The following is an 18,083-nucleotide window of genomic DNA, read 5'->3' as shown; positions in this document are numbered from 1 at the left end:
GACAGTGTCTTGTGATTGGCCAGTACTATCCAGCACATCCGTTCTCAGAAGCGCAGCGCCCCCCTCTGGAACGGTGGATGCACTGCTCCTCATTATCAAAACATTGTTTTAACAGTGTTTAAAAATAGCTTCTTCACGACTCCCCGCCTCAGTCCCTTTATGACTTTAAACCGGAGTCAGACCCAGAGTCAGAAGACACTGTTGCTCGTGAAACACCTCCACAACGGACGTTATTCTTCTTCTGCGGTTCAATGTACGTAACCGGATGTGCCCGGACTAGTGCCCGGAGCAGGACGATCGGTTGTTCAGGAGAACCGCTGCTTACGTAACTATTACGGGATTTTCAGTGATCTCGTTGAGCCCCGAGATTACAATAAAACACAACGTTCTCAGCAATGGCTGAACTGTTTGTTTCGAACCGTCAGGGCTTCATAAACAAGGTAATGACGCAGATACACATAAAAAAAACAGCGATAATAGGAACTTTCGGTCTAGTTCCGCTTTAATTGCGATATCACAATGGATTATTTTTGTTTTCATATTAGGTTCCTTGCGACTGAACAGTTAGACCGGCCCCCTCTTGACCAAATCTAGACGCTCAACGGCCCCCAGGTCATTTGAGTTTGACACCCCTGAGTTAGACAATGCGTCTCCACAGACACAAAGACAAAATAGTCACGTGGAGATTAATTAGCATTGTGTGAACTCACTGGACAATCGTTTGAATGCAACAGATTTGCTTTTGAGTTACACACTAGAGCTTTAACTAATCATGTAACTATAGATACAGACTTATATAAATTAGACCAAAAAACGTCCCATTTGTGAGGGCAAACCTGCACATTTTACTCAATTAAAGTCACATTGTAACCCTTTAGAATAGGTTTAACAAAACAAATATTTCAACGTGTTTGATACATATTTATTAAGGCACCAAAAGCATTTTGTCCTTTCTTTGAAATGTTTTAAGACTTGCGGAGTATTTTAAGTCATGACTACAGAAATAAACTTAAAAGGAAAAAAGGCAGGCACAGAGTCAGAGAACTGACCGTTTTCTTTTGAAAACACATGAAAAACATGATTTTTATTGCGAAAATGTTCCCAGTAAAAACTTGACTTATAACCACTTGATTCCGACAGCTCGCAAATCTCAGGCCCATCATGACGGATCATTGAATTCTGTTACATAAGACAGAGATTTTCTTGAAAATCGGACTCAATCCAAAAAAGACATTTAGTGAAAATTCAGTTTGGACACATTTCTGGACGTGGTGCTTAATGGGTGTGACTGGAAGTAAATCATGGGGCGCAGGATTGTGCAACACAAAAGCTCTTAAATCTCTGCATGAGAACAAATGATATTATCTAAACAGGGAACATTTCATTTTTTAACTTAGGGAGAAAACTGGCTTACAAGAGAAGGCAGGAAGAAAACATGGAAAATATGGTTCCACGGTATCAGATTTGGATCGAGTTTAACATAACAAATTTTCCTCCTGAATAACTTATGAGGTCTTTGCTATCTGTATATTTGATTCTGTGTATAAAAATACTGCTCCGGCTGCTCTGCAGCATCAGAATCTCCTCATCTGTCTGCGCTCTTGTCGTCTCTGCTTCTTCTCGTTCACTTCCTCTGGTGCCGACGGGCTTTCTGCCATAAACCACGGGCCCAAGAAGTTCACCCACAGCAGGTGCAGGGCACGGGCCGGGGCCTGACATCAAAGAATCACACAAATGTCAAATTATCAGATAAAAGGAAAGCAAAAAAATAAAAAATATATAAAGAGAGGGAACAGAGCAAAATGTACAAACGCTCTTACCAGCAACCAAAGGTACCAGAAATAAGAGGAGATTGTGCTGAGCACTTGAACTATGGCTGTGAGCAGAATAACATCCTTCAGGTGCCTAAAAATAGAACGTACAAACAATAAAATGTCACTGGTGTAAACAAATCAGCTTTGTTAAGGTCAAGGTGTGCGTTCATTGGCAGGGGAAACAATGAATTCAGCAGTTCTTTGGTCAGATTGAAAGTATTCTCTATCCACACTGATTTGACTGCTATTTTTGTGAACCAGCAGGGACTGAAGGGAAAACCTATTTTTAGCCACTCGACAAATGGCTCAGCCAAATACAAAACATGTGCATCTGCTTAATTCTACAATAACTTCATAATATGCTTGCTGCTTTTTCTTACGCAGCCTTTTTTTTCTGGCTGGAAACCAACGTTTGTAAACCATTCCCCTCCTGCACCAAAGCCCATAGAGAAAATAAGTGATTTTTTTTAACATCACAGCACACGAATTGTTAATCCACCGCTGCCTCCATCAGTAAGCGTTAAACGTGGTATGTTGTGATGTCAGTGTTTGAAATTCTTTGCTCGGATTAATTTATGTGGCAGAAGCTGAGCAAACAGGGCAGCGGTAGAACAGCAGCTCCTGTGTGTGTGTGAGCTAAAAACGCTGGTTTTCTCTAAGGAGTTTGGTGAGGAACAGTGAGCAAGTTTACACATTTCAGTTTCGTGACAGAATTTTTTGTTCTAAATGAATAGAAATTTAATTTTTCACACTAATTCACCTGAATCCTTTTTTGTATTTTCCGGGAAATGACTTACTCTGCCATTCCCTGCTCCATGTTTAAGTCTATTCCTCCATCCAGGAGACTTCCATCCTCAGCAAACGCCGGCTTGGCCATTGCAGACATGGAGCGGTAACTCCCGACATAGACGGCGAGCGCAAACACAAGCAGCAGCTGCAGAAGCCAGACGAGGATTAGCGCCAAGAAAGAAAGAAAACAATGTTACAATTGAGCACATCAGATCAGTGGATATTATGATTTGAAATCACATTAAGCAGAAACACTCACCCATGTCCAGATCGTAGAAGAACTGTAGAAAACCAGGAGATTCACAGCAGCATATATCGCCTGTGGAGTTCAGCGGATGATTTGAGTTTGAAAATAGCTAAAGACGATAAATCGGTATATTGATCCAATAATAAAAGGCAGCAGCAATGGTTAGGTTAAAGTTCATAGTCCACAGTGTGGGGAATTGTCCTATTATTGTCTTATTATTTATACATTGTGCCATATAAATCCTTATCTGTGAATTAAATCAAAATGAGTATATGCCGAATATGATGTATTCCCATTTCTTTTCATAGGACTGAACTGTGTCAAATGAATGATGGAATTTGGATTATTCAGGGACGTATTGAACTTTACCAGCCAAAGACTTGATACTGATGATGTGCAATATTGTATTACACGATACATAAACTGTGAGCATGTTTTTTAGGTACAGTTAGCTTAATTAACAAATCTTAGTTTGCACGAGTGCTGCCGTTTCATTGTGCACGTACACTCACAATAACAAAAACGACGACACAGTGAGAACAAGGACAGACAACAGAGAATATTATCAGTGCGGAGCCTCTATCGCCTCCTGTGGAACTCTAATAACGAAAACACTGCCGTCTGTATGACCTAGTTTCCTATCTCCTCCCCATTCACTCCGACACACAGAAAGTAACATTGCGTTCCACTTACATCGGAACTCGGGAATCGGGACAGGGAATGACGACATCCCCGAGTAAAAATGAAACAGTACTATGTGTGTGACTGATTTACTGTGAAACAAATACGACAGAAGTGCTTATTAACGGTAACAGGAGGAGGTTGGTGAGGTTGCCCTGAGTTTCCGCGATGGAAATCCAAGTTCAGGGTTTGTTCCCGTGTAAGAAATGACCCCCATGACCTCGGAAATTGCGAGTTCTAACTACAAAAGGAACGCACCGTAACAGAAGTGATAAGTTGAGAGTTGTTTATGTGTCTTTTACCGTAGAGTTACTTGTCCAGACTGTGTCCGGGAAACTTGAAGCGACGACAACGTGCAGACGCAGGCAGATTGGAGCATGCAGGAACGAAGTCGGACGGCTGTCGAGTTGATCGCTGTTGGCGGATCGCGCATTTTCCGCTATCGAACAATCGCGCCGGCGAGACGCCAGAATGGTGATTGTGATAAAAATGCAATTGCGGAGTCCTACTTTCCGACTTCTGAAACTTTTCACCGGAGGTTTTTGGTGTTCTCAGCCTGTGCTGCTATATGAAGCATGTCTCACTTTACTTGCACTGTGTGCTTCTTCCACCTCACCTGCTCAGTCTGTGTGCAGTGTGGGAGCACTGCTATACTGAGAAATACTATGTTACATACATGTTATGTCATGTTATGTTATGTTTAATGTACGGAGTCAAATTCCTTGTATGTGTCCTCATACTTGGCCAATAAAGCTGATTCTGATTCTAAAAAACAAGGAGAGTTGTGTGGAGCTGATGGGCTTCATCAGTATTATGTGAACTCATTTGACGAGGGTTTGAATGTAGCAGACTTTCATTTGTTTGACATTTAAAAGATTTGTATGGCAGCTTTAAGTGAATGTGAATACAATTCTACGTCTGCCTCGCAGATACTTTGTGACCAAACACACAATTGCAATTAAAACACACAAAAACAACAGGTTCTTACATTAGCTCCTAGAACGACTCTGGTGTAGAACTTCAGAGTCGCCTCGTTCTCCTCATAGATCTGCTTCTTTCCCTTTGTGCCAACTTTACCTTTGGGCTGTTGAGTAAAACACAGAGAGTAGCATCAGCAGTTTATGACACTGTTATTCAACCAAGACAAGTGTAAAACATACTAAGCATTTTTTATCTGACCAGACTCACTGCTTAGTGCAGACTTACTGGTAACAGTAAAAGCTCGGTCCCCATAGCTGCTGAATCAGATGCTAGTCTAAGTGCCGTTGGGGAGGATGTCAGTCTACTACACTGAATAACTGAGGGCTAAATAATGCAATAACCGTACATTTCAGAGTTTCTTAAAATCACACATAATAGACACAATCTACAGGCATTAATGTGCTGCTTCAGTCAATACAGTCCAGTTGCAAACAGTGACTCTCAGTGACATAATAACACATAAATGTGATCTCTATCAAGCAATTACTAAATTAATCTTCAACTATTTTGAGAATTGATTAATGAGTTTGAGTGTTTTTTTGTTTGTTTGTTTTAAGAATTTAAACATGTTTACTGTTTTTCAGCTTCTAAAATGTGAATATTGTCTGGTTTCTTTGCTGCATATAACAAAGAAGACCTGGTTCTTCCATTGTTTCATTGTTTGTGGCAAATTAAAGAAATTAAAATGAACCCACTTTGAAATAAACGAAGCAAATATTTGGATTGTATGTTGTTCGTGCTCAATAAAAACGGTATGTGGATCCAAAGATGGACAGGACGCATCCAAACATGTACTGAATATTGCATTTTACCTCGACATTGGATGTTGCACAAGATATTAAAACACTTTTATTTGTCGCCTTGATCTCTAAAGCTACAAGGAGCCACTGCAGAGTGGCTGAAGTGCCACATGTGGCTCTAGAGCCGCTATCTACTTTTAAAATCTACTTTGTTTTCATTCAAAAAAGCTTGAGGGCATTTCTGATGTACAACATTAAACTATGTCGCTGTTCATTCCTTTTCCGTCTCAGTCCTGTGTTGTTGTTTTTGTGAGGGAAGTGTGTCTACGAACAGCTGGTCGTTGTGTGCCATTTGATCAGAGATATACACACTAAAAACACTATTATAGCATTTCATTTTTACATAATGGTCACGTTTCCTTGTTGTAGTTGTTCATTTGAAGAATTGATGTGCAAATAACTGAGCCTGAAATGAGCTTCCCTTGTTTCAAAGACCAGCAGCAGCCACTATTCCCGAAATAATAGACATTTGGAAAGTGATTTGCAAGTTTGTTCAGCCTTAATGGAACTGAAACCTAAACCTTACATGACATGAAGGAGCAGACTGACAACAACGATCCTAGCAGTGACACTGTGCACAGTTTTCATTCAATATGACCGTGTTTAAGTGTCATGACATGTTATATTTATATACCTGCTCTTGTCATTGAATGTTCAGCTCTTGCTCTGCGGCTAAACTGTGGTTTAACCCTGTCGTAAACGGGTGAATAAAAGATGAATGAATGAGTGAGTGAGTCAAGTGTCGTCGCTGCTGCTGCAGCAGCTGCATGTATGTGTGCGTGTGTGTGTGATTCCTCTCACCGCCATTCGTGACTCTGTGACCGGTCACTGCTGCTGACGTTCGCTCCTCCGAAGCCGTTTCTTCCGCAACAAACTCTGCCTAAACCGCTGCTCTTTCCTACGGCGTTACCGCATCAAATTGTGACAAAAAGGACGTGACTACAGAGTCTGTGTTGTAACACATCAGCACTAGAGACTGTCTGCTGAGTCTCAACATATCCGGCGCGTCGACGTGACGTCATCAAGCCGCGACGGGACATCTCTCTCTTTAAAAAAAATGTTTTTGCCTTTTTTTTTACTTTGTTATTATAAATTTTTGGCTGTTTGTTGTGTCTTTTTGTTGATAACTGTGGGCTCCATGAAACATCATTTGGAACTGGATACCAAATTGTGATTCAAATGATGTATTTGCTCGATGTATTTGAGGCTATGGTCTGTTAAGTTGTTTTGGTCTGTTAAGTTGTTGTGGTCTGTTAAGTTGTTGTTACAGTTTTGTTTTTTTGTTTTTAACTGGTCTGTTATGTTTATTGTTTACAGTTCAGTTTCTTGTTTTTAACTGGTCTGTTAAGTTATTGTTTACAGTTTTTGTTTTTTTACTGGTCTGTTTAGTTATTGTTTACAGTTGTTGTCCTGTTTGTCTTGTTTGCTTAGATTTGTCTTATTTTTACCTTAACCTAATACGCACCTTATTACATTCACTCTTATCTTATTTCTTTCCATGTACAGTTTTTATAATATTGTGTAATTGTTTATCTGTATACGGAGCTGCTGAAACCCTGTTCTCTCCCCACTGTGGGATAAATAAAGCTATCTTATCTTATCTTATCTTATCTTATTTTTATAGTATTACTTAAGTAAGCGTCTTAAAGCAGTGGTCTCAAACTCAAATGACCTGTGGGCCAGTGCGCATCTATTGTGGAGAACAGAAAGTGAAAAAAACAAAAAAAACAATGTATCATGATATCACACGTATACTTAATACTATTTATGATGCAAAATTAATGTACTAATATTAAAAACTGATTTTAAATTACATAAACAATAATAGTGTGGACAACAAGGAGCCGTTTCAGCGACTGCCATTCATGGCTCGGTTCCTAACAAGTGTATTTATATATGAAATTGAATGTTGTATATGATACATTTAATAATGGGATAATTATGACCAAATGTCTTATTATTATTATTACCTCGCTGGCAGCTGTGCCTCAGCTACACACTGTGCTTAAAAGACGGTGAGGTCGTAGGCCGTGTTTTCATTATAACATGATATTAAGTGGGGGGCCACATGTAATCGATTGGGGGGCCGCATGTGGCCCCCGGGCCGCCAGTTTGAGACCCCTGTCTTAAAGTATATGACATTTACTGTACTTAAGTAAGATACAAAGTGCTGATATAAAATATGCTTAAGTTTTAAGAAGTGAGGAGTTAGCCAGGGTAGATCAGTGGTAGGGCAAGTCAAGTTTCTTGAATTGAATTGAATTGAATGACTTTATTCCTCCCCCGGGGGGGAAACACACATTTACAACAGCTCAATTAAGGCGACAAGAGGTGCAGAAATGTGCAAGGGCATAATAAGTAAGAAGAAAGACAACGTAAAGATAAGAGTAAAAATAGGGTAAAAATAAAATACAATATGGTAAACAAATCACACTCTAAATATAAGTAAGACTCTAATAAAATAAAATACAATAAGGTAAAAATACGCTCTAATATAGTAAAATGTAAGATAAGATTAAAAAATAGAATAAAAAGAAAATACAATATGGTAAAAAGAAAAAAGAAAAATGTTTTATTAAATTACACACTCTAATGTAGGGTAAGTAATTCAGTAGAGATAAGAATAAAAATAAGACAAGAGTGCACAATATCCAAGTAGTACACACAGTGTAGAAAGTTGTCTTTCAACTAGAAGGTCGTGGGTTCAATTCCTGGCTCAGCTACTCTATACCAACCACATTATGTAAAGACTAGAAAGGCTCTATATAAATACAGACCAACGATACATCACTGGAAATGAAGTAAATTGTGATAGGTTGCGTGGCTTTTGTGGTGACAGGGCGCCATCTGCTGCTCAGTTCTATGTATTTGTTTTTGTAGAACCGCGTTTTTGAAATTCCCATCATTTCTAACCCTTGTCGGCCACCGTAGCGAGTCATAGAACAACTTTCCAGATATGATTTGACGGTGGCCGCTGTCCGGTGTCTCCAGTGTAAACTGTGTTATCTCTAGCGATGTTTGCTTCCGTGTGACTCACAGTTTATCTTAATGACAGGAGACGAACTCGTCGCCGGGACCGTGTTTTAACATGGATTACTTGCTCCAGGTGAAAATCGGCGCTCTCATCGGTTTGTTGCTGTTAACGCTGCTTTTTGGATCCATCCCCGCCCGAGTCAAGTGGTTCAGAAACACTAACGGAACAGGTCGGTACACGATTATCATACATCACAAGAAAGATTATGTCTTAACGTAGCTGACACTATTGTTTTTTGTTGTTTTTTTCAAAAGAAAGGGGGCATCAAATGTCATTTTGAGTCCAGTCTTGGTTGAACATGTATAACTGGTTGTTGTTGTTGTTGTTATATCAACTGTAAATTTGAAAAAAAAAAACGTTAATGTCGTGCTTTAACCTACTATTCTACGATTCGGTGACATTTACAGTCAAACACACGAACCTTAAATGCACAGACATTCCAATGAGGTTTGAAATACATGTGTATCACGGGGGTCATTGAATGGAAGAATCTAGTCAGTTTATTTGTGTTTAGCTTTAGTAGTTTATTTATTACACCAATGCCGAACTAACAAAGACAAGGCAGTCAGTCATTTCCTCCATTGAATTCTCTTCTAACGACATAATGCAATTCACAGATAAACAATCGAACCATTAAATTGACAGAAATTTAAATAAGATTTGGTGAAACATTCCGATCTCTGATTCCTTCCTGTCCCGGCTGACTTAATCATGGTTTAGATACAGATAACTGTGTAAAATGTGGAATACACATCTGCTGAACGTATCACGTGTGACTTGGAAACCATTAACGACCTGATAGTAGCTGCTGATAAAGCAGAGTATGGTCTAAAGTGGTTGATAGTGGAGTGGGTTTTCAATCACTGGCAACCAACCCCTTGATCATCACAACACGTTTATTCAAGTTCTTCTGCAATGGTTTTCAATCTCTATTTTGTCAGAACAATTCCACACATTGCTTGATACACAACATGTACAGTGTGCATTGTTATTTATGTCAACAACGTAAATGTAATGTTTGAGGACTACGCCTTACTCCCTCTCAATCCTGAAAGTCACCTGATGAGGATGAAACCTGAAACCCCAAAGCCTTCTTTAAACATCTTGTGTTCATATATATAAGGCTTGAGCCAAAGTTCACCATCATCCTGACAGACAAGGCTGATTAACTTTGTTTTTTTCTATAACTGGAAGTGAAAGTCAGCCTCATTACACATGGGTGTTTTTGACTCACTGTGTCACATGTCATATGTCATATGACCTCTCACCAATTATATTTTTCTCTTTTGGAGGAAGGAAATGATTCATTTGTGTGCTGTATGTTATGTCCATGCACCACCAGTCCTTTTCATTTCATTTCAGAAATTACTAGTGTGTCGAATTTGTGCAACTTTAATCAAATGCACACTGTTACAGGATTCTGCTGTAGAATTCACCACAGCTGTCTTTTATAGCTCGGTTCACAGAGACACTATTTTGTCATCTGGTTAAATCTCTGTTTGCAAGTTCTTGACTCAACAACAAAAAGGAAACTGTAAAAACTGATTAGAGCGGAACTAGACCGGAAGTTCCTATTATCGCTGTTTTTTTTGGTGTGTATCTGCGTCATTACCTTGTTTATGAAGCCCTGACGGTTCGAAACAAACAGTTCAGCCATTGCTGAGAACGTTGTGTTTTATTGTAATCTCGGGGCTCAACGAGATCACTGAAAATCCCGTAATAGTTACGTAAGCAGCGGTTCTCCTGAACAACCGCTCGTCCTGCTCCGGGCACTAGTCCGGGCACATCCGGTTGCGTACATTGAACCGCAGAAGAAGAATAACGTCCGTTGTGGAGGTGTTTCACGAGCAACAGTGTCTTCTGACTCTGGGTCTGACTCCGGTTTAAAGTCATAAAAGGGACTGTGGGTGAAAGTTCACTCTGAAATCTCGCAGCAAAGAAACACTGTCAGAAAAGAGGATTTCTATTGGCTAGTTCACAGCAACTAGGAGGTTTTTGACCATAAAAACAAGTTAATATATGTAAGTAGACCTCCATAACTAACATATATGTGCAACAGGACCACTCTATGTGACCTTTAACGTCTTTATCGTTTAATAATAACAAGCGTGAAAATGTGTCATTCCCATCACTTCACACATCAAATAATCAATTGATTCGTACATTTGTGGCAGCAGCAGTTTCGTAGACTGAAAGCTCCCAAATAAAAGCTCGAATTTGAATTATTTCAGCAGAGAAGGAGTGTGATAAAGCCATTTGCTATTTTACCTTGTTGTGGATTTGCTCACCAATGCTAACATTCTGTCTTTGCCTTCACAGAGACCCACCGCACAGTTTTGAGTCTTATTAGCTGCTTTGCCGGCGGTGTTTTCCTGGCAGCATGTTTACTCGACATCATTCCAGATTATCTGTCAGACATCAACGCGGAACTGGATGCTCGGAAAATAGAGGTACTTCCAAATGTAACATCTGCACATCGTGTGTCTGCTACTGATGATTGATTTTTATTAGAAATCTGTTTATCAGGGGAAAATGCACAACTCGATTTCTTCAAGCTCGCATTGGAATTATGCAACGTTCTGTGTCACATGATATCAGGGAAAAAACATCACATGTGTAAATATGAGTACAAGTGTCCTAAAGCAAAGAGTGTGTTCTGTGTTGTCTTATTGAGTGTTGTGGTAGCCGGTCCCTCAGTGCAGTTAAGACCCTGTATATGATTATATAATATTATAAACAATCACATGGTGCAAAACAGGAAATCATCACATTCAAAAAGCTAAAACTAGATAAAGTTTTTACGTTTTAACTCCTCTACTGAAATAGAGCTAAGAATTTCTTAAATTACTATTTTCTCATCTGATTAAGTCTCCGTTTGCCAGTTCTTGACTCAATGAAAACCTGATTAATGTCTTTTTTTCCTATCTGAAACAGACCAGCTTCCCTCTCCCAGAGTTCATCATGGCCGCAGGCTTCTTCATCGTCCTCATACTGGAGAAGATTGTCCTGAACTGCCAGCAGATATGCAGGGCTCAGGGGGAGGCGACGCCACTTGTACCAGAGAACAGAAATGGCAATGTGCCAGGACACGGACACGGACACGGACATGAACCAAACCCTGATCTGGAGAGCAGCGGCCACCACGTCCATGTCGACTTCCAGGCTCACTCTCCCTTTCGCTCCTTCATGCTCTTCCTCTCGCTTTCACTCCATTCAGTTTTCGAGGGTCTTGCTATCGGCCTACAGAACTCAGACTCAAAGGTGAGTGGAGGGAAAGAATTTCATCTGATATTAAGGTTTTATATTATCCATCCATTATCTACCGCTTTTTCCTCCACCAGAGGGTCACGGGGGGTGCTGTGCCTATCTCAGCAGACATTGGGCGATAGGCGGGGTACACCCTGGACAGTTCGCCAGTCCATCACAGGGCCACATAGAGACAAACAACCATTCACTCACACACTCACACCTACGGTCAATTTAGAGTGACCAATTCACCTAATCCCCATATCGCATGTTTTTGGACTGTGGGAGGAAGCCGGAGAACCCGGAGAAAACCCACGCACACACGGGGAGAACATGCAAACTCCTTGCAGAAAGGCCCTTGTTCCGAAGTTGTTCCAAACGGGGCTCGAACCCAGGAACCCGGGTCTTCTTGCTGCAAAGGCAAGAGTGCTAACCACTACACCAACCGTGGGCCCGGTTTTATATTATATTATATTTTTTTAAAAAAAGAATAACTTAATCATTTCTGTGTCATAAAAACACCATAAAACATTTTTATTTGTAATATCTGAAACACCGCTAAACCAAATGAGCTGAAACAGTAGAAGTCATGGCGCATGCATTTGTTTGATGATGATTCTTCGTGCCTGTTGGGCCACGTGATCAGGAGGAACTCCTAAGGGTTAAAATGACGTATAAATGAAAAAGAGCAATGTGTTCAGCGCTGTATTTCCTGTTTGTCATGTTTGAACATTTTTTTCATGCGCTATGTGCATTTCGCATGAGGCTGATATCATATTCGCATAAGTGTCACATTATATTAGAAGAAGGCAGCAGTTTTACGTTTTTAGCATCCTGCCGCTTTGAGGAGAAAAGGAATCTCAATGTCATTCAAAACAAATCTACCCTTTGTGGTCACAAGACAAATGTATGTCTCAGTATACGTTCAATATCCCTCAGGCTACATGTTATAGTGTGGTTTTTGTGCTCATGCTTCCCCGTTCAGAAGAAAAAATACAATATAAACACCCACAGGCCATTTCTTTATCTAATAAGTGTATGTATTTAGAGTTTATTTGAGTTACTGTTTTATGTGAATCATCTTGAACGTTTCTGGTCATTCTCTGAAACTGGAAGTGGAACTGCTGCTCGCTGCATGTTTTCTCTTTTTCACACTGTTCTCTGTGAACACTAGAGATGGTTGTGTGTGTGTGTGTGTGTGTGTGTTCTTGTACTTGCGGCATACTGAGGACCAGTGAGGGTTTTTAACCAACAAAGTGAGGTCATTTTTACGGAGTGAGGACATTTTGGCCGGTCCTCACTTTGAAATCACTTCCTTAGGTTGCTATAACATGCTATACTCAATTTGTCAAAATCTAATTTTGGACGACATAGTATAGTATGACGTTTTTGTCAAATTTTGGACCAAAAATTTTGGCTACATTTTTTTTTTCAAATTTTGGGTCAATTTTTTTTTCAAGTTTTTGGTCAATTTTTTCTTTCAAATTCTGGGTAAATTTTTTTTCACATTTTGGGTCAAATTTTTTTTTCACATTTTGGTAAAAAAAAAAATCAAATTTTGGGTCAAATTTTTTTTTCAAATTTTGGACGACATAGTATAATATGACGTTTTTGTCAAATTTTGGACCAAAAATTTTGGGTCAAATTTTTTTTTCCAAATATGACGTTTTTGTCAAATTTTGGACCAAAAATTTTGGGTCAATTTTTTTTGTCAAATTTTGGATGACATAGTATAATAGTTTTTGTCAAATTTTAGACCAAAATTTATTTGTCAAATTTTGGACCAAAATTTATTTGTCAAATTTTGGACCAAAATTTATTTGTCAAATTTTGGTGTATATTGATGTATAGAGCTATAACAATATTTGTGTTGATATTTCAAACGATTTCAAAATAAAAGCATTTGTGTTGACATGGAACGATATAGAGTTCACAATCGTTTTGAACTATTTTGATAATTGATTCATTGTGGAGGTTGTTTTTTTTTATTATTACAAGAAATTCTCAGATTATTCAGCTTCTTAAATAACAATATTTTCTGGTTTGTTTGCTGCACACATAACAAATAGATCATTAAAACCTAACAATCAATAATAATAATAATGATGGATCATTTATTGCCCTGTGTCTTCATGTGATTTGTGTTAATAAGCACTTACATAAAGTGGCCGGTAAGAGAATATATTATGTTATTTCATAATTAAACAAGTTCTCTGGCAAATAAGGCTTAATTCTCTGAAGAGCAGAACCATAAAACCTGTGTTGTTTTCCCAGGTGTTGGAGATCTGCATCGCTATACTCGTCCACAAGAGCATCATCGTGTTCAGTCTGTCTGTGAAGCTGGTCCAGAGCGCAGTTCGTCCTCTGTGGGTGGCTGCTTACATCGGAGTGTTCGCCATGATGTCGCCTTTAGGCATCGCCATCGGCATCGGCGTGGTGGAGGCTCAGCTGGAGGCCGGAGCGCTGATCCAGGCCGTCCTGGAGGGGCTCGCTGCGGGAACGTTTATTTACATCACCTTCCTGGAGATTCTCCCGCATGAGCTCAACTCGCCCGAGAAGCAGCTTCTCAAGGTGCTTTTCATCCTGCTGGGCTTCGGCGTCATGGCAGGTCTGACGTTTTTGGGATGAGACGCGTCAGAGCCGTGACCTTTGGACTTTGTCGGTGACGTTTTTATTTTCAAGGAGAGCGCGACAGCCGATCCTGATGTTTTCAAAAAAAAAGATTTTTGTACATAAAAAAAACTACTTTTTCAGAGGATTTTATGGAATAGAGGCTACTTTTTGCAATGAGAAGTTTCTCCCACAGGAGAAAACAAACGGCCATGGTGTGTTTACATGTTTTAATGTCATATCACTGTCTCTGCGTCTCCATAATTCAAAGGTTTACATTTCAGTGGATGTTGTTACAGCTTCTTTTTTTCCAACAGGAGCACAGGTTTTGCTTTGTTAACTATTTCAATGTATTATGCACTGTACGTTTCTGACTCCACACGGAGCTTGAAGCTTGAAGGCCTTTTGCAAACTGGTATTAATTATGTCTTGGTCAAAGGGTTTATTTGTTTTAAAGGTTTAGTGTGTGCAGCTTTGGGCTTCTTTAAACAAAGTATAATCTCTCACATGTTCACGTAGCTACTGTACATGTAAACTGACTCCCCTGGTGCCTTAAGGAGGTGTGTGTGAAAATAAGAGATATGTCTCCTTTTGCACTTTTCTTACAAAGAATCACTGATCGTCTCCACGAACGAATACGTGCATCTCAGTGGGTTTTAACCAGAAGCCGAGCACTGTTATTTATATTACGCTGCTAATCTGTCGTCGTTTCTTTTTTTTTCCTCCAACGACATGAACCTGTTTTTCCTGATGAATGGAGACTTGGAACATTGTGTGCTTTTAATTCTCTGTTTAAAATGTGGTCAGATAAATGAGGGTGAGAATAAGTTCTATAAACTGACATTTCATAGGAGGTGCTGCAAGTTAACTATTGATCATTTCTATTGATTAATCTGTCAATTACCTGTAAAATATAATGGTTAATCAGTTTTAATGATTTTATTTGGTATATGGAGCAAAATCAGATCATCTTCAATGATTAAAAAAAACACTGTTCCACATTAGGGCCAGAAGTGCATTTATGGAACAGCAGGTGTCATGCGATGGTTTCAGAAGCAGAATAGGTTTTAGGAAGTTCTACTTCCTGATATTGTACTTGTACTGTTTTGTTTGTTTGTCATGTATGTCAGCAGATTTATTGATACAGATCCAAGACTGAAGAATCTAACCTATACAAAGGAAGTGCTTTCACTACTATAATGATGTCAAATATCACCCAGCGAAGATCAATTGTAGTTATTTATGTCAACTTTATTTGCTGCTGTGTAAAAACAAATTCACTCCAGATTAGAGCAACTGTCCATTATGTCCATTTTTCTTTTCCAAAACCCAAAATGATGATGCTCTGTTACGTGTTTTTTTTATTATTATTATTTATTTGTTTTACTATTAATTAATATTAATATATAATTAAAGGTGCATTATGTAATAAATCTGGCCATAATATTCTCCTAATATGTCACAGAGACTCAGGAATAATGTTCATATAACAAACTGAACTCACCAACAACAACAGTACAGACAAAATATTTGCATAAAATAAAATATTTTGCAGACTGCAAATCATGTTTATGTTTTGAAATCATGTTTTGGCATGTGGCGCCACCTACTGCCGTCTACCAATCATTGCAGTCAGTAGAGTCTCAGCTGCCGAGCAACCACGGGTTGCCAGTTGCGTCAGAAAAGAAACCTTGGAAAAAGACCTTGGTATTTTGAATTTGAATGTAGTAACCGTTTTTGGCCACATTCTTACATATGGCACCTTTAATTAATTAATATAAAAAACAGTCAAACAAATAACAGTGAGAAGAACAAGACATGTTTTATTGTAAGTGTGAACAAAGTTAAATTTACAAAAGGTTACTCTTAAACTTTAGTATGTTTTTGAGAATAAACATACTGTACACTAACAGTAGTGCTAACAAAAATGTATCCCACATAATGGTGTCACAAAATAGTGCACTCATTCATTCATTCATTCATTCTGTAGTTTTATATATTTTTGTTGTTGTTGTTGTTTACACATACATTGTGTAAACACTGTGGATGATAAGACATTAATTAATTACATGGATGTAGACGTTTTAATACATCATATATCCCCCCCTAATTATTTTTCTCTTATTCTAAACCAAAGAAATTACATATTTTGCAGCAGATTAGTGGCCACCAGGAGGCGCTGTTTGTCCTCTGAGTGTCAGCCTCCTCAGTGACATAAAAGGAGATTTTATGTGTGACAATCACTGTAGGAAAAACTCTGCTGCTTTGGTTTCAGGGTCCTGGTACTATACTTCATTATTATAATAATAATAATATTATTTGGCATTTATCACTATGTATTGTCATGAACAGTTTGTCACTCTGCTGTGATTTGAACTAGAAAACCTAAAGAAAGAGATTTGTTGACGTTATATGAGAAACATTTGTGTTTTTCCCAATAAAACAAGTCAAAATGTCTTTTGTCTTGTAAAATATTTCCATCATCTGTTCATGCTGATGTCGTCAGGTGTGAAACAATCTAAACTACATAAGTAAAAAGCAGAAAAGTCTCAGCGAGGTAAACAACTTTTCTAATCCTGTCACATTTTTCTTTTCTTTTAAAACTCAAAAAGTCTAATTAAAGCTTCATAGAAACATTCAGAACACAAGTTTAAAAAAGAAACTATTACAGAACAAAGTAAATAAGAAGAGAAGTCACACTGTACCAAATTACAAAAGTTTGTGTAAAATGTAAAGATAAAGATGTGTTTAAACTTTTACTTTAATGTTCTATGTGATATAATTGCTCCTGAACAGATGAGACTTGTTAATAGAACAATTTTTTTATCCATTACCAATTAATAGTCAACACATAAGTCAATATTGATTAAACAAAACTGAGAAGCAAACAAACAACAAAAGTACGGAAGAGGATTAGGGCCAAATGAAAAAAAACATTGAGAAAACAGCACTTCAGCTTCATGTTCTGTCCTGGTACTATCTAACACTGCATACTAGCGATTTATTAGTAAATATTCAGCACATATTAACACCTAGTTAATGGTGAATATGTGTTCCCTAATCTAAAGTGTTACCAAACATATTATTTCCCTATTAAGGATCGTTATAGTGCAATCTGGGACCTAATACCCAGATCATTAGGAAACACTGCTGTACCATGTATCTTTAGGCCTGTGAGCAGCTGGGTTGTGAGGGTGACATAAGAGGCAGAGGAAGATCCCCCTTCACATCAAACAGAAACCATGTGCGACGCGATCCAACGGCCGCATTGTTAACCCCTGGTTGGTGTCTGCGAGGGGGAAATAGCAGGTTTTATTCATCAGCGTCCACTAATGAGCGAGGTGCTGACGGAGGAACAAAAACACAGTCAGCTACAGCCGCTCTGGACGACACACAGAGGTCTCAGTGTGTGGAGGAGAGTGAGCCGGCAGAGCATTGAGCTCCAGTGTGGGACGGACGCTTCCTCTGTTCACCCACAGCTCATTAACCTCTTCTATCTGTCAAACTTGAGAGTCACATGAGGCAGATGAGGTCTGCACTTTCTTCCTGACATTGCTTATTCTCAGCATGTATAATGTCAAGGGGGCAGAGGAAATTATTATATAAGCCGTAGTCGATCTTTTTAGTTACCTTAAGACTCTTAAGAAACAGAACTATTGTCGCGACTATTCGTATTAGGTACCTTAAAGGGGACATATTATGCAAAATCAACTTTTTAATCATTTAAATCCTTATATTTAGGACTCTGGAGTTCCTATCAGTCGGCAAAGTGTGAAAAAAGATGACTCATGTTTTTGTGATCCTCCTCAGTCTAAGTGAGAGTGCAGGCGAGGGCAATGGCATCCGAAAACCGAAAAAGTTCTATTCTTGGCTCCACAGTG

At 38.9% G+C, this 18,083-nt stretch overlaps 2 protein-coding genes across 2 annotated transcripts; one reads left to right on the top strand and one right to left on the bottom strand.

Moving 5' to 3' along the window:
- Positions 1-980: 980 nt before the first annotated feature.
- On the bottom strand, positions 981-6,302 carry tmem208 (transmembrane protein 208). The gene is made up of 6 exons (XM_083900500.1): positions 6,114-6,302; positions 4,520-4,615; positions 2,863-2,922; positions 2,612-2,748; positions 1,821-1,905; positions 981-1,712 (listed from the first exon to the last, which is right to left on the bottom strand). Exons 1-6 carry the CDS (start codon positions 6,117-6,119, stop codon positions 1,575-1,577), a joined length of 522 nt encoding a protein of 173 aa, XP_083756626.1. The 5' UTR covers positions 6,120-6,302; the 3' UTR covers positions 981-1,574.
- A 2,098-nt stretch (positions 6,303-8,400) lies between these two features.
- slc39a1 (solute carrier family 39 member 1) lies at positions 8,401-14,220 on the top strand (the record flags this gene model as incomplete). Its single annotated transcript, XM_083900498.1, has 4 exons — positions 8,401-8,515; positions 10,666-10,796; positions 11,281-11,607; positions 13,867-14,220. The coding sequence occupies 4 exons, from the start codon at positions 8,401-8,403 to the stop codon at positions 14,218-14,220; spliced, it is 927 nt and encodes a 308-aa protein (XP_083756624.1).
- Positions 14,221-18,083: the final 3,863 nt, after the last annotated feature.

This window comes from Microchirus variegatus (assembly GCF_963457635.1).
Source record: "Microchirus variegatus genome assembly, chromosome: 14".
Classification (NCBI taxonomy): Eukaryota; Metazoa; Chordata; class Actinopteri; order Pleuronectiformes; family Soleidae; genus Microchirus; species Microchirus variegatus.
Note: the sequence above shows the minus strand (reverse complement) of the source record. Positions and strands in the feature narration are given on the sequence as shown.

Excerpts from the sequence above, each read along its gene's own strand:
- tmem208 (XM_083900500.1), bottom strand. Across the intron at positions 2,749-2,862 it reads CTTCTACGATCTGGACATGG|CTGCTGCTTGTGTTTGCGCT; the intron begins GTGAGTGTTTCT and ends TGGCTTCTGCAG. Across the intron at positions 1,906-2,611 it reads ATGGAGCAGGGAATGGCAGA|GCACCTGAAGGATGTTATTC; the intron begins GTAAGTCATTTC and ends TTCTATTTTTAG.